The sequence below is a fragment of the Schistocerca nitens genome, chromosome 2, assembly GCF_023898315.1.
Source record: "Schistocerca nitens isolate TAMUIC-IGC-003100 chromosome 2, iqSchNite1.1, whole genome shotgun sequence".
NCBI classification, from domain to species: Eukaryota; Metazoa; Arthropoda; class Insecta; order Orthoptera; family Acrididae; genus Schistocerca; species Schistocerca nitens.
The window spans coordinates 770,397,486-770,422,285 of NC_064615.1; the positions used below are offsets into that span (position 1 = coordinate 770,397,486).

At 38.2% G+C, this 24,800-nt stretch overlaps 1 protein-coding gene across 1 annotated transcript in view; it reads right to left on the bottom strand.

Annotated features, from left to right (window-relative positions):
* Positions 1 to 9,078: 9,078 nt before the first annotated feature.
* The window catches only part of LOC126237014 (enhancer of mRNA-decapping protein 4), a 137,131-nt gene continuing 121,409 nt past the window's right edge, over positions 9,079 to 24,800 (bottom strand). The window contains exons 16-21 of the mRNA XM_049946744.1: positions 20,020 to 20,135; positions 19,775 to 19,940; positions 19,492 to 19,663; positions 16,843 to 17,059; positions 10,914 to 11,077; positions 9,079 to 9,718 (exon numbers count right to left, since the gene is read on the bottom strand). Coding sequence (XP_049802701.1) covers positions 9,535 to 9,718; positions 10,914 to 11,077; positions 16,843 to 17,059; positions 19,492 to 19,663; positions 19,775 to 19,940; positions 20,020 to 20,135 — 1,019 coding nt within the window. The 3' untranslated portion in view covers positions 9,079 to 9,534. The remainder of the gene's footprint in view (positions 9,719 to 10,913; positions 11,078 to 16,842; positions 17,060 to 19,491; positions 19,664 to 19,774; positions 19,941 to 20,019; positions 20,136 to 24,800) is intronic.

Below are 24,800 nucleotides of genomic sequence, written 5' to 3' on the forward strand. Positions count from 1 at the left end.
AGGCGTGTCTCCTATGCGAAGGCGAGTGAGGAGCATCTCATCCCATCTGTGTGGCTTGAAGGAGGTATGTCATGATCGAGCTGTTGATTTAAGCAGACACAGCTTAATGTGTGTCACTTTCAGCCACTCTTCTTCCCATCTACGTATGACTCTGTTCAAGACAGTGAGGTGACAGGATGTAAGGGGGTGGCACTTGGAAGATACAGGCACTCTGGGAGTCAGAACAGGCAAGGAATTTAGTAGTGACAACACATCTTACCTGCTGTAGTGCCTGGAAGATTGCATATAATTCTGGATTGAAAGCGAAGGAGACTTGAGGCAATCTGATTTTGCTGACATGCTCGAGGTAAACAGAGCAACCTATAGAATCCTCATGTTTAGAACCATCTGTGAATACTGCTGTGGTGCTCATTTAAAATGTTGTGAACAATTGTATTAAAAATAGATGCACCCTCTCCTTTACCACATTACATTTAAAATGACTCTGAACCTCTACAGCAACCAGGGTAGCTGTCAGCTAAAACCTTTGCTTTGTGTTTGCACTTGCTGTGCTCCATGTGGATTCCAAATGGTCTAGTTGCTCAAGGACAACTGTAGAAAATGCATTCCATAGCTGGATGAGGAACAGTATGGTATGCTGGTGAACTGTGAGCAGTAAGGAACTAATACGCTCGATGCATCATTAGGAATTGCTGGAAAGTGGCAGTTCCATAGCCTTAGCACTGAGACTGGACTGATCCTGTAAGCACCCATGGCCACCCTGGTATCATGGTGAACAGCCTCAACAATCTTCAGGTAAGATCTCACTGATCCGTGCACTCTCCACCCATGGTGTAACTGCAATTGGACGAAAACCCTATAAAATTGGAGCAACTACACCTTGTTTGCTCCCCGAAACCTGTGGCTAAGATATTAAGTGCCCTCTGGGTTCTTGCCTTCAAGTCCAATATGTGTGGTAACCACAGCAGTTTCCACACACACTGAGCTGCAGCAAATCTAAAACCAGCCTTTGCAGCCCATTCCTCCAACCTCTTCAACATAAGTTGTAATTGATGAATTGCTGCTGCAGTGTTTGAGGACTAACAGAAAACTGCAAAATCATCCACTAATAAGGAGCACTGCACAGGACTCCTTACTGTAGGCATTATACTGTTTAAATGACTATGGCACAGAGGGTGACACTTAAAACCCATCCCTGGAAAATACCATTCTCCAACTTAAAACTACCCTTTAGCACATCATGAACTCTTTCGAAAAAAGCGTTTTGATAAGATGGACCAAACGAATATGGGGGAGGTGGCCGCAAAAGCCCCATTGGTCAAGCTGTCCAACAATATTATGGATCCAAGTGGTATCATACACCTTACTGATGTTGAAAAATATCCCTGTACAATGCTATTTCTGTAACAAAACCCACCAGATAGTCGCCTCTAGCAGTATCAAGCCAGCCATTTGCAGTGGATGAATATTTCCTGAGTACACACTGAGAGCAGCTCAGGAGCTGCCTGATCTCTAACATCCAGACCAGACGACGATTGACCAATCCCTTCAAGGTCAGTCCTACCCAGTTAATTTAGGTGACACTCCAGTAACTACTGGGACACAATTGGTCCTTTCCTGGTTTCAGAAGAGGTATAAAAATTCTAAGAGGATTTCCTTTGATGCTGTTTGGATGTTTTGATCATAATGGGATGCAGATCAAGAGCTAGAAAAGGTCTTGGACTACAGGTGTTAAGTAGTGTAGAAATGTGAATATTCCCAAAGAGGATTTGAAAGTGAGTGGTCTCAAAAGAAGTCATGGATGTGCAAAATGTAATGAAACTGAGAGATGGCGAACTGGTCCTTACATTCAGTAGCACAACCCTTCCTGAGCATATGAAGGTATTTGTTCTTCACTAAACTTTCAGCCTATATCCCCAAACCAATGTGTTGTTTCAAATACAAGCACGTAGGGCACACCATTCTAGTGTTTAAGGGACAAGCCACTTGTGGCAAATGCATTAAAGCTGCCCACAATGGCATTATTTCCTCTCGGGATTACCCCGTCTGGTGTAGAGAACTTCTGGTTCCCAACAAGTGACAAACATCCTGACAGCTAAATGTTTTGGGGAATAAGTAACTGAAAGGAGCTACACAACAGTCATGCATCTCATCGAAGTGCTATACACCTTTATCCTTGCAGTCCAGGCAGTTAAGCCAAGATCCCATTCCCTGTGACTTACATCATTCCATGGTGGTTGCTGAAGCACGTCTAGAGTGTACTGTTACATAGAACCGGCAGTGTTTACCAGCCCCAGCTCATGAAACATGGGTTTGCCAAGCCCATACCCAGCAAAAAATGTTGAGTTCTCTGATGTACTCACCATTTACAACAACCCAGTGGTATTTGTGACTATGAAAAATACAACAGATGCGATCTTTACCTTGAACCATGGAACTTGATGAAATGGGGTGGCTTGAATGCCTCTGTAGTACAGATAGTCATACCACAAGTGCAATGACAAAAGGTGGATATCCGTAGAGAGGCCAGACTAACATGTGGGTCCTGAGCAAGGGCAGCAGCCTTTATGGTAATCACAGGGCAATAATCTGGATGATTGATCTGGCCTTGTAACGTAAGCCCCTATGGCCTTGCTGTGCAGTCAGCTGAAAGCAAGAGGAAATTACAGCTGTTATTCTTTCCTGGAGGCATGCAGCTCTAGTGTGTGGTTAAATGATGGTGGCATCCTCTTGGGTAAAAATCTTCCAGAGGTAAAATAGTCCCCCATTTGGATCTCTGGGAGGAGACCACTAAGAAGGATGCTGTCATCAGGGGAAACAAAACTGGCATTCTACGGGTCAGAGCGTGGACTGTTAAATCCCTTAATTGCATAGATAGGTTAGACAATGCAAAAAGAGAAATGAATATGCTGAAGAACAGAACATCCAGTCAGGTGAGTACAAGATGATAAATAATAAGTCAAATAGGGGTAATGCAGGAGTAGATCTCATAATGGATAAGAAGAAATAAATGCAGGTAAGCATCTATTAACAGCATAGTGAGTGCATAATCGCAGCCAACACCCACCACCCACCACCATAGTGCAAGTTAAGATGCCAACTAGCACTGCAGATAAGAGATTGAAGATATATGTTGTAACAAAAGAAATCTATTTGTAACGGAAATAAAAAACTGTCATGAGGGACTGGGATTCAATTTCTAGAAAAGGAAGAGAAAGGGGGGGGAGGGGAAGTTGGAAAGGAATGTGAAACAGGAAGTCACCTCACAAAAATTTCTATAGAGCATAATTTAATCAGTACTAGCATTTGGTTTAAGAATCATGCTGGAAGGCTGTGTACATGGAAGAGACCTGGTATTATCGGAATGTTTCAAATTATATATATATATATTATATACTTAAAAACAAAGATGATGTAACTTACCAAATGAAAGTGCTGGCAGGTTGACAGACACACAAACAAACACAAACATACACACAAAATTCAAGCTTTCGCAACAAACTGTTGCCTCATCAGGAAAGAGGGAAGGAGAGGGAAAGACGAAAGGATGTGGGTTTCAAGGGAGAGGGTAAGGAGTCATTCCAATCCCGGGAGCGGAAAGACTTACCTTAGGGGGGAAAAAGGACGGGTATACACTCGCGCACGCACACACATATCCATCCACACATATACAGACACAAGCAGACATATTTAAAGACCAAGTTTCCCTCTATTATAACCATATATTATATACTGGTAGAAAGAGATTCCAAAACACGATTTCACTCGTTATCAACTGCAAATTAAAACTGGAGAAACTGCAAAAAGGTAAGAAATTAAGGAGATGGGACGTGCATAAATTGAAAGAACCAGAAAATTGTTGAGAGTTTCAGAGAAAGCATAAAGCAACGTTGAACTGAAACAGGGGAAAGGAATACATTAGTATACAAATTGGTAGCTTCCAGAGCTAATAAAGCTAAGAGCAGAGATCAAATAGGTTGAGAGATAAGGCCTACTAGAAACCCTTTGAGAACACAGGAGATACTGAATTTAATTGAAAAGAGTAAATATAAAAATGAAGCAGACATCTAAAAAATGAGATTGGCAAAGTGCAGAACAGTTAAGCATGCATGGCTAGAAAGACAAATGTGAGGCTTTAAAAGTGTTCATAGCTAGGAGGAAAGATCAATGCTGCCTAAAGGAAAATTAGACACACTTTAGGATCCCAGCCAGTAGACATCAACATGGAAGCAGATGAGCTGATGTGGGCCTCACACAGAGAAACGCAGCAATTCATCACAGACAATGCACAAAAAAAAAAATATGGACAGAACTGCTGACCCAGATGTAAACTTGTTAGCAGAAACATGCCATGTCTTGTGGGGCAGCTGGTGGAATAATTTTGTTATTTAATGAAAATGTAGAATGTAATGTAGAAAAGATGCATTTCCCTGCCGATGCACCATATGTGGGGCAGCGGGTGGAATTTATTGTAGTTCTTTTTAAAATGTAGAAAAGATGCATTTCCCGGCTGATTAACCAATTGTGGGGCAGCGGGTGGAATTTATGTTGTTATTTAAATGTAGAATGTTTTGTAATGTAGATGCATTTCCAGGCCGATGCACCATATGTGGGGCGGCGGGTGGAATAATTTGCTATATTTAAGTGTTCCTATTATTTATTTAATGCTGTTGTTTGCCGTTCTCAACACTGGCTCTCTAACTACAATATTGGCAACCAGAAAGTGATTAGCAAAACATGAAGCCTGTAATTAGAATTCCTAGTGCCCACTTCATCTGAGAAATACATTTATAGCTACAGCTTATAGCTCTGAGGAATTAGGAGATTGTCTGGGATTCATAATCAAAAACGATTCTCTCTAAAATGTTCACTATAATCTGAAAGTCACAGACCAAAAAGAATCCACACAATCCAACTAACAGAGCAGTTCAGAGTCTAATGCGCTGATGCAACTATAACTGTTCAAATTAACTGTTTAAGTGAATGCTTGCCATAATTTGATGATAAGGTTCATCAAACGCCACGCTAAATAATGGTAGAATGTCTGTCCCGCGACGGCACGTGAAAATACGACATACGCAAACTGAGGATGATTCATTAAAGTCATCCCAGAATTAACACTTCACTCGAAAACGATTTCATGGTTACACGTATCCCGAGTAACTTATTACGGCATCCGAGGCTGTTTATAGCAATGATACCGACGCAACGCGACTCCCGACACAGGTGGAGCACTAATCAGCGTCTGGAGAGAACTGGGGCCTCCTCCTCTCGCGCAGCGTTCTTATATATAAAGCCGCGGCGCGGACAGCTAAGGGAACGCCTGATCAATTCCGTTCTCCCGACTAGCCGCTGGGCTAGTAATGCACCACTTTTTGCTTCCTTGGCTGATGGCCGATGAAGCTCTCAATTTAAATGTGCAATCAGCACACAGGTAAGTAATCGTAATAAAAGTCTGACGTGGCTAAGTCAAATATTTTGGGCGAGAGAATTAATTTAATTACACTACACGCAGTAGACGAGCTCTGAACTTGCCCTTTGGAGATACGCTATCGCTATAGTTTTATAGTTATTCAATTGAAATTTCTCGCATCTTTATGATTATAGCGAATCTCCCTTCTACTTGAATTTAAACATCCTAGCCTTATTTATTCGCTTACTTAATCTATCTTACTTCCTTAATTTTTAAGACAAAAACCAGAAAATTGTGAATTTCAACTAAAATTTTAATTTGTGAGATCCAGAATACTGTTTCTACTAAATTATTATGAAAAAGGAATCCAAATATAAATTTTTAAGTTTCTAGCTCTTTTCTGTTGCGCCAATGATTTTTACAGAAAAACGTCCAAATTTCGAAAATGGTTAAAGTTATTGAACTGATATTCAACACATATTGATTTAGTATTACTCCTGACATGCTAGAAACGTTTCAGGTTATTTACTTGATTTTTGAAGTATTGCGCAACATTTATGACGTCAGAGCTAGTTACAGCGGACTGGCTGGCACACAATGGAAACACTGATGTGAATTTTATACGGCGTGAGTAGGCTGCTTCCCTACAGTCTGTCCGTTCTTACGGTGATTTCAGCTATCCCGAAGTGGCATTTGCCTCATCCCATACTCTGTTTCTGTCTGCTAGTGTATTGTCATTTCCATTGGTCCTGTTTTGTGTTAGTCGGCACACTTGGCTCTACACAGTGTTCAGCCACTCAGCTCCCCATACATTGATTCGCATGTCAAGCTGCATTCCCCCTCCTCAGTTTTGTAGTCAAGCCATGGTCAGTTAGTATAGTTACATTTGTGCGAACAGTGATGGTTTCACAGTGTTTTCACATCCTGCACAGATACCAAAGAGGCAATGTAGGACATTCTTATGTGTGTGTCACTTTTCTTTTTTTCATAGTGTTGATCTGTGGCCATCATGAACCTGGCATTTTTGCATTGTGGCAGAACAGTTTGGGTCTCCAAGAGCAGCAACAAAAGCTGCAGCAGGAGCAAATGCAGTAACTGCTCTAACAGAATCCAGACTTGCTCTACTCTAACACTGTGCTTGTGGTGAGCCAAGTGCCTGCAGAGAAGCCTTCTCCCCAACATTGTTCTCCAGTTTTGCAAGCCTGTGGGAATATGGGAGAATCACCTGTGGCAGTTGTTGAATTGCCAGGTATGGCACATCATTAATCCAGCTGATAAGACTGCCTTGCCTGTTGTCCAGCAGTGTGAGATTGTATGAAATAGTGCAAAATTTGAAGCCTACCACTGAGCCTGAGGAACGTAACTTTGAGAAACTCAGGGAGTCGTTCATGCAATATTCTTGACATCAAATACATGTGTTGGTGGCACACTTGCAGTTTAACCTGCACAAGCACCCAAGGAAGTCACATGCTGCCTTGATTGACAACCTACAAAATATCTTGCACATGGGTCACTTTGCCCCTCAGTGTTCTACGGCATGTGGACTCAATCAGAGATGTGACTGTGTTTAGCACCTAAGTCAGCGGTCCAAACTAGCCCTCAGTGCTCAGTGGGGTTCGTCAGGTGACTGTGCCTTCCATTGAGGAGCCGTGTGGTGATGCCTTTGACATTCTAAGTGTGGCGAAAAACTGTGCTCCCTGCTTGTGCATGCAGTGAGCCCAGCTGATACAAGTAAGACGAAGAGTCACTGTCTCCCTCAATGGTTTTTGGCTCTTGGTGTTGCTCTCCTCCCACATCTCTTCTGCTCAATGGACAAGTTGACAGTCTTTCCCAATTGTCATGTGGTCCATTTTAGATGTTATTTCCCATATTTAGACATTATCTGTGGGATATCACTGAAAATAGCCATTTTGCATCAGTTTGTGGGTGCCCTAGTGTTCTCCCTGGACTGAAATGCTGTCTCCAGTGCCCCACAAGCATCACCTCAGCGTATTTTGCTAACACTAGTCTTGGATGGGTGATCAATTGAGTTTCAGGTGGATACAGGAGCAACAGTTAGCCTCAGTAACTTCGATACATACAGGTTCTTGAGCAGCCATGCATTGCAACGACCATTACGCCAAGTTGTGTCTTGTAGTAAACAGCAAATTCCTTTGAGGGGGGCAGTTCTTCATCTCAGCAAATTATAAAAATGTGGAATAATGACTGATGTTATTAGTGGTTAATTTGCCATTGGCACAAAGCATTTTTGGCTTCCAGACAGTGGACAAAATGCATTTAGTGTCAGAGTCAGCATCCGTTTCAAGATTTGCACTTTTTACTACGGTTGTACGACCAGCTGTTTGAGAATACCATTGGTTTGGCAGTAAATTCGAAGGCACAAATCTCCCGTAAGTCATCAGCAATACCTAAATTATGTCACCACCACCACCACATTCCATTTACCAAAGGCAGTAAGGTCAAGGCTGAGTTGTTGTGTTTTCAGGACCTCAGGTTGGTAGTGATGTAGTATCCCCGCCAGCAGACATCAAATGGAAGCAGATGAGCTGGCGTGTCGCAGCAGACTAGTATGGCAATCTGTCATGGATAGTGTGTGCATGAAGCATTGAAAGGGCAGAACCATTGACCCAGGTGTCAACCAAGAAGTGGTGATAGGCCAGGCCTGTAAGTTCTTAAGCTGATTTCAACTACTTTGGGCCTGACCTTCCCCCTGCACCGTGCTCTGTTACCAGTCACTTGCACTGGTCACGTTGTGTGTATGTCTAAGCAGCTTTTGGACACACTGCTCCTCCGTAGATTGATTCGCAAGTAAAGTTTTGTTCCCCTTCCAGGGTTCAGCTCCACAGCTTTATTGTTGAGCGCCCATCAGCTAGTATAGTCACATTTGCGTTAACATTGACAGTTTCATGGTGTTGTCATGCTTGTGCACATACACGACAGACCTTCCAATGAAAGAGAAGCAACTCCATGAATATCAAGAGCTCAGATGACAAACCAGTACTAAATAAAGAAGGCAAGGCTGAATGGTGGGTGGAATACATAGGAAGGCAGTAAAGGGAAGTGACATAAGATGCAGATGAGATGAAGATATGCTATGGCAAGAAGAATTTGATAGAGCACTGAAAGACCTGAGCTGAACAAGGTCCCATGATAGATGACATTCACCCACAATTATTGAGATCCTTGGGAGAGCCATTTGTAATTCATGATTTTGAACTTTAAAAGCCATCTTTATGTGTCTGTATGTAATGTCATTCATTATAAGATTCTTTTGTTAATAAAAAATTATTTTTTGGAACATAATTTGAACAAAAGAAATCACTAAGTTTAGGGGTTAAACACCCATATGCTTAATTCTTAATCTGTGAGGGATTCCATTTCTGGCGACACGCATGGGTTTTGAATTTGATTTCAGATACTTGCAAGAAACGGTAAGTCTTACTTATTACAGCTTCATGGGGCAATAAAACTGACAGTGAACCAATGACTGTTTCAGCAATGGCTCTTTGAAGAATGTCTGTTGTACTATTTTAAATGGGCATTGTTGGCATCTAAAATATTTTATCTGGTAATTATTGAAGAATAAAAGGTGATTTTTCATATTTTTTTTAATAATGTATATTTAAAAATAACTTTACAATTCTTATAAAACATCTATATTTTTTTTTACTGTGACCAGCTGCAGCATTGAGGGCATATCATAGTATTAATTATTATAGGCATAAACATACCTAAAATAATAAAAACAACAACTTTAACTTTTTAGTTACTGAAAGTTATTGCTCTGATCTGTAAACACTACTAAAAATACATTTGCATCAATTTACATAAAAGGTATGCAAGTCAGTCTTAACAGATCTGAATTCAATATGTAATAATATACTACAACAGCACTTTGTCGTTGTCAAAGTCTCTCACAAGAATCGTATTTACAAATAAATATACACCAAGAATCATACTGCGACCTTCACACACACACACACACACACACACACACACACACAAAATGACTACACATGAATGTCAGTCATGCCCACAGCCTATCAAATTAGTGTAATACTTTTACAGACATTTAATTGATAAAAAATATAAAAATTTCAAGTTCTGGTTGATATTTTATGTCACTGATTCAGTAAAGCCCTTGTTGCCATAAGGAGCATTTTCATACTGCGAGTAATTTTGTTGTTTGGGTTCTTTGTAATATACGCTGAAAGCTGTCGCTGAAGGGCAGTAATCACTGTTGGCAAGTGTTCTCTGGTTAAGGCATTATTTGTCTCCAAGTTCATGACAGCTTCTTCCAAGTATCTGAAAATACAGTAATCCTTTTTAAGTCTGTTAACCTTAATATTGGTTATTAACAAAGATATCTTATGTCAGTTCATAAAATAATTTCAAATCTCATAGCATGAAACACTTAAAGCTCAGCATTTCAGTTGAACCCTGGTGCAAAGCACAATATATGAGCTGTATATTATCTGACATCACTGGGGAGGCCTGCCACCTGCAGCTGTGTGAATGAAGTGCAATGTTTCCACTTAAGGCATGTCAGTGATGTGTGTTTGATAATTATTTCTTTATGAGGCTATGAGGATGTTGCTGACATGCAAGTATGTATTTACAGTCAAACAAAGGGGTAGTCAACCTGTTTTAACTACTTCCCTTTTGTATCTCTGTTAGGATGTTTTGCTACTAACTGCCCATCGGCTCCACAGTAACGGTGATTCATAAAGTAGGGCTGTAACTTTACTTTATAAAAATTATAAAGCAGAGTTGCAGCAAGTTAAGGCAAATAATAATAATAATAATAATAATAATAATAATGTCTGAGAAAGGAATAATAATAATAATAATGCTTTGTCAAAATTTTATGAAAACCTTATAAAAATATCTTCCAACCCCCAACTGCCTACAGTCCAGCACAAAAGCTGGAAAGTGCACTAGTAGATGGTGGGGACCAGGTTGATTACAACTGGTCTAACACAAAGGGCAGCACTGTTCATTAGAATTTACAGAAGAAGGGAACATGAAGGGCAGAAGAACTTACATTTCCTTAGCAACCACCACCTCAGTTGCTCTGTGTATGCATAAAGAAAGCAGAAATATTGTACTGGATGATACGATTAAAGTATTTCAGAAAATCCTGCACAGCAACACTTTTGCAATTGAGGATGCTTCTAAAGGCAGTACGACTCAATATTCCTGGAGGGGACTTCTGACGCCTTGTTGAGTCAATGCCATGTTGAGCTGCTGCACTATGCCAGGTAAAATGAGGTCTGACACAATATTAGGAGGTACCCCACAACTTTTGGCACCTCGGTGCGTATTCCATTCAACACCTCTGCTATATAGTGAGTGGTTATCCTTACTCAGTGCTCCAAGACATTTTTTGAAAGACTGCATATTTGATTTAATGAACACTACTCTAATATGAAATAGTGACTAAAGTAGTAAGAACAATATTACTGCAATTAATAATATTTAATTACAGTTGTAAACTTACTTATGTTTGATCTCTGTGTCATTTTCCATATCGGCTGAAAGCTGCTGTATAAGAGACAACAAAACATGTTGCTGTAGAGGACATGGTGTCTGACTAAAGATTTGTTGGGGATTGACACGTTCACAAACAAAAACTACTAGACTCAAATCAGATGCCGAAAGTGCCTGAAAAGAAAAGAACCACATAAACATAACAATAATTACAAGGTAATTCCCACTTAATTGTGTATGTAAACACAAATTCACATTTATTATTACACTATGTTAAGTGTCTCACAATAAATTGAAATACACTCTCAGTAGTTAAGCTATACATAAAATGTATGTCTTACAAGGGGAGGCGACAACATTTGGATGACAGATTTACTTCAGGCTTTGTACACTTTAAGTAATCCATTAAGACAACATAATGTGCAAGTAGTACGATGTACTTGCAATAGAAGCTTTACACATTGACTATGTACCACTGTGTTGTGAGTCGGAGCAAAAGCTGTCAGTGGTTATCCTTCAAGCCCCATAATCGGAGCATTGCTGGATCCAGGTCTGCTCCGTTTTTCTTTAACACTTTTTTTTTTCCAACACTGATCATGTTATTTCACACATAATAACATTTGAAAGGTATAATAATAATAATAGTAATAATAAAGCACACTTATTTGCACAAACTTTGCAGATACCACGTGGCATGTTCTTTTGCCAGTCTCATTACTAGTATTTTTGTCTCCAACAGAATGTGTCCAGCCTTTGCTTTCTTTTCAGTCTGATCATTATCCTCATCATCAGAAAAATCTTTAGCTTCATGGAATAGACTTTCACCTAATTTGTTGTAATGAATAAGGTGCTCATTAGTAATAAATATCTTTTGCCCTAACATTTTGACGATAGGCTGATGAAAGTTTTTCCCAATCGCCACTGCATCTGCAGAAATCTTCAGCGACAATTCACAGTGCACAAATGCATCTTTTAACTGACATTTGCCACTGCATTAGGTTATATGCTGAATCTTCATGACTTTCACCATCCTCTGTAGTCGAAGAACCAGGAGTCACCTCCATTTTTGAAGTAGCAATGTAAATTTAGTGATGTTTAAAAAATTCACACATACACTACTTGTTCTTGCCATGTTAGCAAGGTGTCACCACTATGAAAGTTGAAGAATGGGAGGGTCTCTATGTCTGCAGATCCAGGTGCAATGCCGTTCTGGATACCTTACCCAATTGCAGGTATAAGAGATTTTGAAAACCACAACAGCTATAAGTTTTTAGGAAAACTTTATGCATCTGGTCATTTACTTGTTGATTATTGTAAACAGAATATTTGTTACAATAATTAAAATTAGTAAACAGCCAAATACCTTTGGAAATTGAATAAAAGTTCAAGCAAATACCTGTGTTTCATTCTAACGTCATATATATGAATAAGATGACCATTGTTGGAGGGAGGGAGGGAGGGAGGGAGGGAGGGAGGGAGGAAGAAAGGAGGAGGAGGGGAAAAGATAAGCAGGACTCAAACCAGCAATCCACGGATTGCAGAACTCAAATGCTAACCACTTGACCACCGCCATCTTGTACTCACAATTGCTATGTTATAGGTGCATATTCAATGCATAAAATTTTCTCGAAAGTGCCTAAGTAGTACGCCTTAATACTTGCATGTTATGTTGTCCTAATAGGCTACTAAAAGTGTGTATAGTTTGAAGTAAATCTACGATCCAAACATCATAGCCACCCCTTGTTAGTCAAAGTGAAACGTTCCCAAAACCCAGTCACTAGTGTTGTAACCAAACTAACAACAAAGGAACAACTGAAGGAGTTAAACAACAGCACACAGTTACAACAATGACAGAGTGAGAAGTTACAAAATGCAGCCATCACAAATTTTTCAATACATCCTTCATCTATAGGCAACAGACTTCACAAGTACTGAGAGAAAAATGTCAGGGTAAGATTAATCAGTGGTGTAATATATACTTTATAAAATCATCTTAATAGTCAGGCTCAACGCAGGTGGTAACATGTTTACGTAAACACCACTCACAAACTAGGCCTTAGACCTGTACTGAATGCTGCCTACAAAGTAGTATAAGGAGTGATCTAGTGTCCCATGGGACATGTGATCAGCCTTACTCTGCTGAGTTGACCCCATTCCATACGTCTCTCCTCAGGAAAAATATCTAAGGAGAGGATTGGCACTCAAACTCAGATCCTTCAGTACCAAAGGTAGCAACAGCAACTATTATGCTATAGAGGCAGTGGCAATATGTCTGCATAGCAAATGAAATGCATTTAGCATAAACTAATGTTTAGTTTGTGACTGATATGGTTATGACAAAAAGTTAATTTTCATTACACGGTCACTGGCATTCAATTACATACAGGGTGTATACGTGGACAAGGAAAAAAAAAATTCCCGGATTTCCCGGTTAAAAATTCGCTTTCTCCCGGATGAAAACACATTTTTCGTGTTATTATGTGACAGTATATTTTCCCTCAGAACTGTAAGAAATATCAATCCTTTGAATGGTTATGTTTTTATACAAAGCGTAGAATTTCCAGGCCCTATAGAAAACGAAACTCAGGGAAGAAAACCCTTTTTGGAAAGATTTTTGTTGTGCAGCAACATGTACGCTGTATATTTTCGTATTACAAAAGTATAAATTCGAATTCCACCGAACACCACGTTACTTTCCGAACCATGTAATCGAGATTGCGATGCGCTTTTGTAAGCCACTCATAGCTCATTTCACGTGATCCAGCCAGCCCATGACAGCGGATATTCAGACAGCAGGACGCGCGATGTCAGCTAATAGCAACATCATTGTTAAGTAGCGCGGATACACAAACGGGAAAAGTTAATGTTTTAAATTAATATACATAGTGTTGCTACAAGAAAAGCAAAGCTTTCACATATAATGTTGATATTTTTTGCGCGTGTTACACTAAAAGGTATATCAAACAAACATACCAGTAAAAATTTTAGACGAGTCCAGTGACTTGTCCTCAGAGTTTTCCACAAATAAATTAGCTACCGCAGAGGAGAGAGAGCTTCCGTAGCTCTACATCAATTTGCTCATAATGACGACATGAATGTCTGATCTATTGGGCTGGAAATACTTCTAAATGGCACGTCATCAAACGCTCTGTGATTCAAGTAATTCATCATACATTCTCACACACAGTACAATTTGCGAAAAAGGAAATTTACTTTGAAAGTAATGCTTTTCAAACCACCATTCACAATATTTTCCCGCGACCTGTTAGAAATAGGTTCATTTCAGTAGTCATCAGAGAGCGCCAGATAACTGGTGCCACTGTGCTTTGGCAGCTGCTACGATGCAGGAAGCCTGTATGTTCATACGCTTAAAACATTAAAAGATCTTACATTACGCCATAAAGAAAAGAGACGTCAGAGGATACTCCAAGAGCATCGGAATTTCGTGAGCCGTACTAAAATGGGACATTTAGAGTGCATACTTAAAGAGCACATTCGTACATCTAGATTCCCAATGAAGTAGGCCTCGACTGGATATTAAGCTTTTCAGTGTGGGTTTTGGGATGTAAATTTTCTTTGAGTACCAGTACTGTATTAATTCATTTTTGATTCTTTATTGTGACATAATGCCATACGTGCTAGAAGATGAAAATGTGCACCTGAAATGCAGCGAACAGTTGAAATTTGCCAATAGTGAGAAACCAAACATTTCGTTTCAAATACATTGACTGCCTCAGCGTAAAAAGTTAATAAAAATCAAATTTCTGTAGCAAACCAACAAAACTAACTTCATTGTTCTACAAGGCGATTAATGCACAACTGCCAGAAAAGTGGAAATAAAATAAAATCTGAAACTAATAACGTGTATTAGCCTTCTGTGATTATGTGAGTGTATTTTAAATTCACTTGATAGCTCCTGGCCACAGAAATCCATTTGGTTTTCATTTGACGTGAGAGCAGTAAACGAAGAGGAAACAGCAAAATCACCAAATGTAAACACGGGTCACATGGAGACTACACACTTTCCCAATATAACTCAGACTGCTCTGCGCATCAGCCTCGGATCTACAATATTTCCGAACTGGGGCAATACTAAGATATACGAAATGTCTCATATGACCATTGATATCCAAAATGTAAAAACCAACTCTGCTGGGCAGGTATTAGAGTAGGACTGGGTCATAGTGAGAAAAGGATGCATCTAAGCAGAAGTCAAGCGTATCAAAATTTGAAGCATTTTGTATCTTTTACATCTCTGATCTTGCTGTGTTCATTACCTGAAAATTCCTATAGTTTGCTTTCATCTTTATTTGTTTTATTTTTCTGCTTCTTTTCTTTGTGATTTTTTTTTTCTGTTGTACCACTTGTACTAAATAAAAGCTAATTTAGGCAGGACTGCAATTTATGTAATCTGTTGACTGAAAGGGGTACTCAGTACAAGGAGGAGACTGAGTCAATAAATAAATCATGGATATGATGGAGCACCTAGCAAAATATTAAAGTATTGTGCTGCACATGTTAGCCCTGTACTTAGCCATATTTGTAGTTTTTCCTTTAGGAATGGACAGTTTCCTGAACGATTAAAGTACTCAGTAGTAAAGCCGCTTTATAAAAAGGGAGATAGGGATAATGTAGACAATTTAAGAACTATTTCTATGCCATCAGTGTTTGGTAAAGTTATTGTAAAGGCTGTGTATGTAAGGATAATTGATAATTTCATATCACATAATTTGCTATCAAATATACAGTTTGGCTTTAGAAGCCATTTAACAACTGAAAATGCTATATTCTCTTTTCTCTATGATGTACTGGCTGGGTTAAACAAAAGGTTTCGAATGATAGCCATATTTTTTGATTTAACTTAAGTGTTTGATTGTGTTGATCACAAAATATTGCTCCAGGAGTTGGACCATTACGGAATACAGGGAGTAGCTCACAATTGGTTCGCCTCTTACTTTAAAAACAGACAGCAAAAGGTGATTATTCGCAGGATTGAGAATGGCTGTGATGTGGTGTCTGAGTGGGGTATGGTGAAGTGACGGGTGCCCCAGGGATCAGTGTTAAGGCCACTCCTGTCCCTTGTTTATATGAATGACATGTACTCTAGTATTACAGGCAAATCTAAAATATTTTTGTTTGCTGATGACACTAGCTTGATAGTAAAAGATGTTGTGTGCAATATTGGCTCAGTCTCAAACAGAGCAGTTCATGACATAAGTTCATCACTTGAAGAAAATATACTAACACTAAATCACAGTAAGACTCAGTTTTTAAGTTTCTAACACATAATTTAATAAAACCCAACATCTCAATTTCACAGAAATTGCATTTGAGTAGTGAAACTGAACAGTTCAAATTTCTAGGTGTTCAGATAGATAGTAAACTGTCGTGGAAAGCCCACATTCAGGATCTTGTTCAAAGACGTAATGCTGCAATTTTTACTATCCAAATGGTATCCGAAGAAAGTCATCATTTGACACGATAATTAGCCTACTTTGCAGATTTTAATTCGCTTATATCATATGGCATTATATTTTGGGGTAACTCTTCCCATTCTAATTGGCTCAGAAATGGGCAGTTCACACAATAATTGGTGTAAGTTCGCGAATTACTTTTATGTTGTAATTTCATATATTGTCATATTCCATGACCTTGGGAGATTTGCTCCTCAATTTGGTCCTATGGAACTTGATGTGTAAATCAATAAAATAAAAGTTTTTAATGTCAGAAGGACCATAGTACTTATTATTTTTTACTTTTCTATGCCTGTCACTGATTCAATGTAACACTACTTTTTCTTATGTTCAGTTTAGTTTTTGCCAACTTCAAACTATCCTCTGCATTTCAAGACTTACAAAACAGATGACACACATGAAGTTCTTTTGTGATCACATTCTAATTTAGCTTGATACAACTGTTAAAATGTTTGTGATAGATACCTGTTGGAAGGCAGGATTTATTTGTCCTTGAGCAATTAATTGCATCAGCTGAGCCTTCTGCACCTGACTATCCAGTAAGTGTGGAGCAGGAGTAACAGCTCTTGAACGAACAGCATTTAATACTCTGTCCTCAATAACAGACTGCTGGGCATGAAATTCTTTTGTTATGTTTTCTTTCACAACTATGCTAACAGCCTTTGTCAGGTTATCCTGGAAACTGAGAGAGATTTAATTAACAACGATGCATTGATCATAATTGGTTTATTATTGCTAAGGGAAATGTGTAATCCGAGCCAAAATATATTGCTTAAATTGAACCAGAAATGTGTATACTGGCACTTCATTTTACGGCTAACATTTTCATTTTCATACACATAAATAATCAGTTTTAAATTGGAGATGATGTTCTGGCTCGCTGATCAGCTGCTAGGCAGTAAGCAACTGAGTTACATGTACTGTGCAGACTTACCAGTTTAACTGAAGTAATTAGGACCTTCCAAGACTACTGGGTAACTGTTGATCTCACAGACAAAGGACTCCATACAAATACACTATATGTTATGTCTGACTATGATTTATACAATTTTGAGGTTGACACAGAAAGTACTACAGAATAAGTTTTACAATTAAAAGTACAAATGCCAGTTAAGATTAAATATATTTATTCCTTGTGTGTGTGTGTGTGTGTGTGTGTGTGTGTGTGTGTGTGTGTGATTATTATTACAGTCATTTTAAAATGTGTGAGGAGAAAAACGTGCGCTACCACCCACATTGTGCGTCAGAACACAATGTAACACTGCTGGTGAACAATTACATCATAAATAATTCCAGTTCAAAGGCTCACAACAGGGCCTTACTGGAGATAGAGCCAGTCTGTTTAGAACTGTTATAAACTCTAAATTAAACAACTGGTAATGAAAACTGCATCAGTTTATAAAAATGTTTAGCCACGAACTATGTAGACTGCACTTCAAACATCAGTTTAAGAAGTCGTAGATTACTGTAGCGATAAAAATATTAAAAGTGTAGGAAAAGAGAGATTGCTACTTACCGTAAAGAAGACATATCAAGTTGCAGACAGGTCTGCACAATTAAAAGACACTCACATATAGTTTTCACACACACACACACACACACACACACACACACACACACACACACACACAAAAGCAAGCACACCTCGCACACATGCACGACTGCTAACTCCAGCATCTCTGGCCAGAATGCCTATATGTGAATGTCTTAATTGTGCCTGTCTGCAACTTGATGTGTCTTCTTTATAGTAAGTAGCAAACCGTCTTTTCCTACACTGTTGATATTCCAACCTGAGGTTTCCATTGTTTGAGATAAAAATACTATGTAAGAGGAGGAAGGCATTACATATCAATCAAAAATTCAATTGGTTCCTACAAACAAAGGCAGGATTCTATAACAAACTAGGATCAAATTATAAATAAAGTAACTGAAAATCCAGGAAAATATTTACTTGCTTATCAAAAATTGTAATTTAGGCAAGAAAATCAAATTTATGTGGAACATAAGAAGGAGCAAGACTGGTGTATTTACACCAGGGCCTAGGATATTGTCCTTAGTCTTAATAATGAAACTGGTGATAAACAGTATAATGCAAATATCTATACAAATCACTTCGTGGGTACCATTGTGCAGATAGAAAGTAGGTCATCTTTTGGTGAGACAAAGGATGTCTTGAAGCATTAAGTTCTCATTGCTTGTGACAAAATTACAGCTGCCAGCAGCCAGAACTCTGGAGAACCACGATTTCATTTAAAATACACATTCATGTCCATCTAAAAATATATAATGCAAGGTAAAGCAAGTGTCAACTCGAAAGGTGGTTTGAAGACCACAGTGTGTGGTCGTACTATAGGTGCTATGTACTTGCAGTGTGACAAACCTAGCCAGTTATAGAGGACCCACCAGTTTAACATGGAGTGTGAACAATGGTGTTAACGTGACATTCTGCACATGAAAAATTCTTGCCATTGGTGAAAGATGCAACAAGTTGCAGAAGAAACATACCATAAAACTGGCTGAGGACTGAATCTCGAACCTTTGGTTTTGTAGTCCGACATTTAGTCATTGAGTCATCAATAAAGAGTAAGCTACTGAAAAGCTACTCTAGTGTAGCAAGTAGAACATATGAAAGACAAAAAGTGTGTTGCTCTCATCCTGGAGTCTGAGTGACCTGCCCTTCCTTTTGAACCTTTCCCAACCTATCCCCCTCCTCTTCATACAGGGAGGAAGCCATATTTCTGAAAGCTAAGAGAGTGTGTCTCCTTTTATTTCTGTGTATCGGCAGTACTATTTCACCTCCTGGAGGTTAAGTGCTGGTCATTCAGTAAGTACATATGTTGTTACTAATCTTGTCTGCCTTAAGCAAGTCACAGAGAAAGGCTTGCTTTGTAACAGCTGTAACAAGTGAATATGTTCAGAAGCCTACAATTGTACACAAACCTCTCCGGCTTATTACTTACACATTTCAATAAAATTCCCTGCACAATAGTAAAATAAACCGACAAAACTGTGACATGAGAAAAAACAACCTCATGAAAATACAACGAAATACATATGAACACTTTAGATAGACAAATGGCACTTTTTTTCTCTCAGTCAACTAAAGACTATTACCTGGAAAGCTCCTTTTGAATTTGTGATTGCACTTCTTGCTGTATAACAACTGGAATGTTTTCAGTATTTGTACGCAAGGTCTCCGCAGTGGCTTGCATCTGAGACAAGACATCTCTGCCTTTCTCCTGCTGTCTCCGTTGTTTGTCAAAGTGGCTTTCAAAGCTCTGAACATCTGAAAACATTTGTTGCCACAGTCACATAAATGTAAAAATGTATGAAATGTAGTGGAACACAACTATCATAAAAGTAAAATGTAAATTACAAACATGAAATAAATACTTACGTTCTTTCAAACCCTTTGTGAAAACCTCATTGAGCTGTTGAAACATATTTTGACAAGCTTTTTCAAATGCTGGCAATGCAGTGCTTCCAAACATTTCCTTGTAAGTGTTCCTTACCACAGGCTGCAATGCTCCCACAAGAGTACTGCTGAGAACCTCCATAACTGACTGAAAAAAAGTAATTATAGTAATGTATTGCAGAGCATGGTAACAACAAACATATATTGCACAGAGAATTTCTTTTTACCTTGCTCTGAACCAGTTTAGATATGTTTTCTTTTAAAAGATGGTCCGTAGCTGACAGTTTCTGAGCCATTTCTGTATGGAGTTGATTTTTTATGGGATCAATTGCTTCAAGTATTGCTGTAAGTGATAAAAACAAAGTCATGTAAAAAGATATCTATGTGGAGAAACATGTGAACAGAGCTGTAACTGTTTCATTGTTGAGTCACTAAGGCAGCTTTCTTGTTTTGATTTTTGTTTGCAATAGCTGCTGTGATCAATCTGTGTGTTGCAGTTAACTAGACCATAGGTCTACAATCCTTAAACATTTTGCTATCACTACGTATGTGCAGTTAGTAATTCAGATATATTTACAGATTTCCATTCTTGTTGTAGCAGTACACAGTCAGCATATGGTTCAGTAAAAAAAAAAAAAAAAAAAAAAAAAAAAAAAAAAAAAAAAAACCACCCCAATTCTGTTACAGTATGATCTTTCCGACACAACCCGTACAGTATTTCAATGTGTTCTTTTATAGATATAACAGAGGGAAACATTCCACGTGGAAAAAATATATGCTCCCACAAGAGTACTGCTGAGAACCTCCATAACTGACTGAAAAAAAGTAATTTTTGCCTTTACAAATGTCTGCTTGTGTCTGTGTATATGCGGATGGATATGTGTGTGTGTGCGCGCGAGTGTATACCCGTCCTTTTTTCCCCCTAAGGTAAGTCTTTCCGCTCCCGGGATTGGAATGACTCCTTACCCTCTCCCTTAAAACCCACCTCCTTTCATCTTTCCCTCTCCTTCCCTCTTTCCTGGCGAAGCAACCGTTTGTTGCGAAAGCTAGAATTTTGTGTGTATGTTTGTGTTTGTTTGTGTGTCTATCGACCTGCCAGCGCTTGTGTTCTTTTATAGATGCGCATGTGAAAAAATAGTTTGATTGCAATGGAGTTAACTGTTTAATCCAAAAGTTCTGCATTTTGCCAACCCCCAAGAAATTTTTGATAGCTGTTTCGGAATAGATTGCTCCAAACACTCTTTAGTGATAAGACACACGGATCAAGGGGCTGAAGAAGTACTACTAATACCATTATCATTCTTTTTTAATCATTAATCATTTCTTTTTGTTCTTTCACATTTCTTTAAAACACTTTTGAAAAACAATTCTGTCTTCTAGTGACTGACAAGTGGAGTATGATGTTTCAGTACAACACTATGAAACACAACATTGGGATTGCAGAAATTTAAATGCTATTATTAAGTGCAATGGAGAAAATATTTCATGACCATGGTTTTCACCACAAGAGTGGTTAGGGTATTCGTTAGTGGTAATGTTTCAAAAACAGGGTGTACAATATTTTGCAGTCAGGACGATATTACCGAAGTCCTCCAAGAGCCATCTGTCGGGTCTTTATAATTAAGTAAGCAGGTGATGAAACTACAGTGATTTCTTCCAATAAAAATAGCTCAGAAAAATAATTTAGGGGAGTGTATGACAAGTATCATTTCAAATTGTAATATGTCCAGAAAACAAAATTGAACAGGTGAAGCAAAAAAATAATTAGTCATAACCTGGGAAATTTTTCACAAATTGTAAAATATTAAGTTGTCGTGTTTCAGGCTTACCCCAGCAATATTAAAAATTGAAATAAACTTGCAATTGTATTCTTTAAATTTAAGAAAAATGTGTTGGACTTATCATGTTTTGGTCCAATAATTTGTAAAATATTAAAAAATAAAATAAAATACAAAAAAAATTTCATAAGTTACAGTGAAGACTCGATTATCAGGACCTCAGTTATACAGAATGTGATTATCCAAATCCTCAACTGCAAGCAAGTATTTTTGGAGTCCATGCGTGCAAGAACATGTCACACTGGCACTACCTGCCTGCGCCTTATGAATTTCATTACTGTTTGAGTTAAGACTATTGTCAATGTTTTGTGCTTAAAAATGTCAAAGCACAAGAGAATGGTGTTATCGCTGAAAGATAAAATAAACATTACTAATGCATTACAAAAAGGAGGAACTGGTCATAAGTTGTAAGTCTGGTGTAGGTACTTCTATGGTAAGTGATACTCAGAAGAACACTAATTCAAATATGAAGCACACATGCAAACTTGAAATTGAAGACAGGAGTAAAAAATCGAAAAGTAATGAAGAAACCAAAAATCGATATTTTGGAAGCAGGTTTTTATAAAAACAGCCTTATGGAAATACAATGAAAAAAATGTCAGTTGATGTAGCTGCAGCATATTCTTTTGAATATGGTTTTAAAAAAGAATAGGACAAAAATGACTGACTTGGACTTTGTTTATGACATTAATGAATACGGATGAAATTAGAAGCCATTACTGTCAAAATCTTCAGCTTTTCGGTGAGAGAGTTCAACTCCAAGATATAACAATAGTAAAGAACAAGTATCAATGTAAATTTATTTGTACAGACATCACCGGGACCCATTAAATGCTTTATCTTCCCCATCAGAAAATCCAGAAGCCCCAGATGCTTCAAAAATAACACAGCTCCTTTAATTTATAAAAACCAAAAACAGGCATGGATGAACACCAAAATATTAACTGACTGCTATGACAATACTTTTACCCCTGAGTAAAAAAATTTCGAAACTAATTTGATAAACAAGGAAATCTCCGACTTTCACTGGATAATGTGCCAACCCATCCATTGGCTGAACTGTTAGAGAGAGAGAGAAAATGGAATGATTACAGTAAAATTTTTGCCTCCTAATGTGACATCCTTGCTGCAACCAATTGATCAAAGTGTTATTGAAACATTATCACAACATTATAGAAAACAATTTATATGTGGATTATTATATTTTGAAAAAGATAACATAATAGTCATTTGTCATTCTGCAGCAGATGAATTTAAAGGAGTGTTGTTACATTTCTGTAGAGGTGTGAGATTTGACTGAAAGTAAGACAGAACAAAGCTTGGAACATAATACTAAAATGGCAGCACTAAATTCAGTAATTGATATGGAGGATTCTGTTTTGCAGCACATAAATGAGCTAATGACAAAAATATGAATATGCAAGGAGTGTGATACTGGTGACACGAAAGTGGCTCGTTTGACAGTAATGACCAAGGTTTCCAAATCGCTTATGGAGAAACCCAGCATTGCCCAGGCATTTATAGCTGTGTATCCATGTGTCTTCTTTAGAAGATGGCCTTTTGCAACTCAACATCTCCTCTATATGGTGAGTAGCAACGTATCATTTCATAAGATTACCAACAAATTAAAATATACATCGCTTCTTTTCATATTAAAACTGTCTTCTTTCTCAATTAATACATCACTGAAATCTACTTGGAACACACTGGCACAAATGCATACACTGCTGAACATTTTTCTCTGGATTGTGGAAGACATCCTCAATGTGATCAGTCAGGAGTGTTGTTTTCTTCCACAGATTTCATCTTTAACAATACCCATTAGGATAACATTGGGGGATTGTGGTGGGAATTCAGTTACAACACGATGTCCAAGCACCCTTCCTTTGAAAACGTTATCAAGGTACATCCTACAAGCAATGGAAGCAGAGTTTATTATAGTTGTCAATATGCATAATGATTCCTGATGTAACCTCTTGAAGTACAGCTATTTGTCTTCAGTGAGGTTTCAGTTAAAGTACAACCCAATTACATTACATACCAATATTGCAGCCCACACACATTTACACTAGGTTCATTTAGTGGTTGCTCCAAAGCCAAATTGTTGTTTTCCATGTACCAAAGTGAACACTTATGTTGGGTTACATGTGGCCTCATCAAAGCACAAAATGTTAAGAAAGAAATTCTGGTCAACTCAATGCTGACTGAACATAATTTCACAAAATTGTAGCTGTGCGTCTCATCATCTTCCAGCAACCCATGTATCAAGTGTAAAATGTGCACTTTGAAGTTCTGCTGATGTAATATCCTTTGGACTGAATAACATGACATATCTGGGAACTCTGTCACTAATTGGGTTTTAGACTTCTTTATGTTAATCATAATAGCAAAACAGATATGGAGTTCATTATTGTCAGTTTGTGCTGTTATAGGTTGCCAAATGTAAGATGTGTCCAAAGCAGAAATTTCAGTTTAAAATTTATGAATTAAATTATAAACAGCCTTTTACATGTTGGAGGATTTGATTCTAAATGTTCTTTCAGTGCAGCACTTACACCTCTTTGGTAAATGGTCTTCCTTCACAGCGAAGATCATTTCTTCTTTCATTAACATTCTGTGAAAACCATTAGTTGTGTTGTCAACACCATGCTACTATGATCATGATTCATCTGTTAACATTACACATCATTTCCTGTTTCCTGCTAAGCACAACGACGTATATACAATCAACATACATTCCATAAGTAGGTATGTGACTTCGGCATCGTGCTGTGTTTCTGCTGCAGATGTAGGTATCAGAATTTTCTAATGTATTTCTGCACACCAAGAAAATCAGATTAAACAAAAAACAGACCCCCCCCCCCCCCCCTCTCTCTCTCTCTCTCTCTCTCTCTCTCTCTCTCTCTCTCTCTCTCTCTCTCTCTCACACACACACACACACACACACACACACACACACACAAGAAACTGGAACAAATCACAATTTTGAATTTTTTATTAAATAGGAAGTACCAATGTCTTCATTGAAATGTCCAGCTTACATAAGCAATTAATAAAGTAGCTTATTCATGTTTTATAAACAGTACGTTACCATTAACATTTTCCCAAAATTTACAGCATTTTTAAACTACCCTTATTAGTGTAAAACAGGATTTTCACTATTTTTCGAA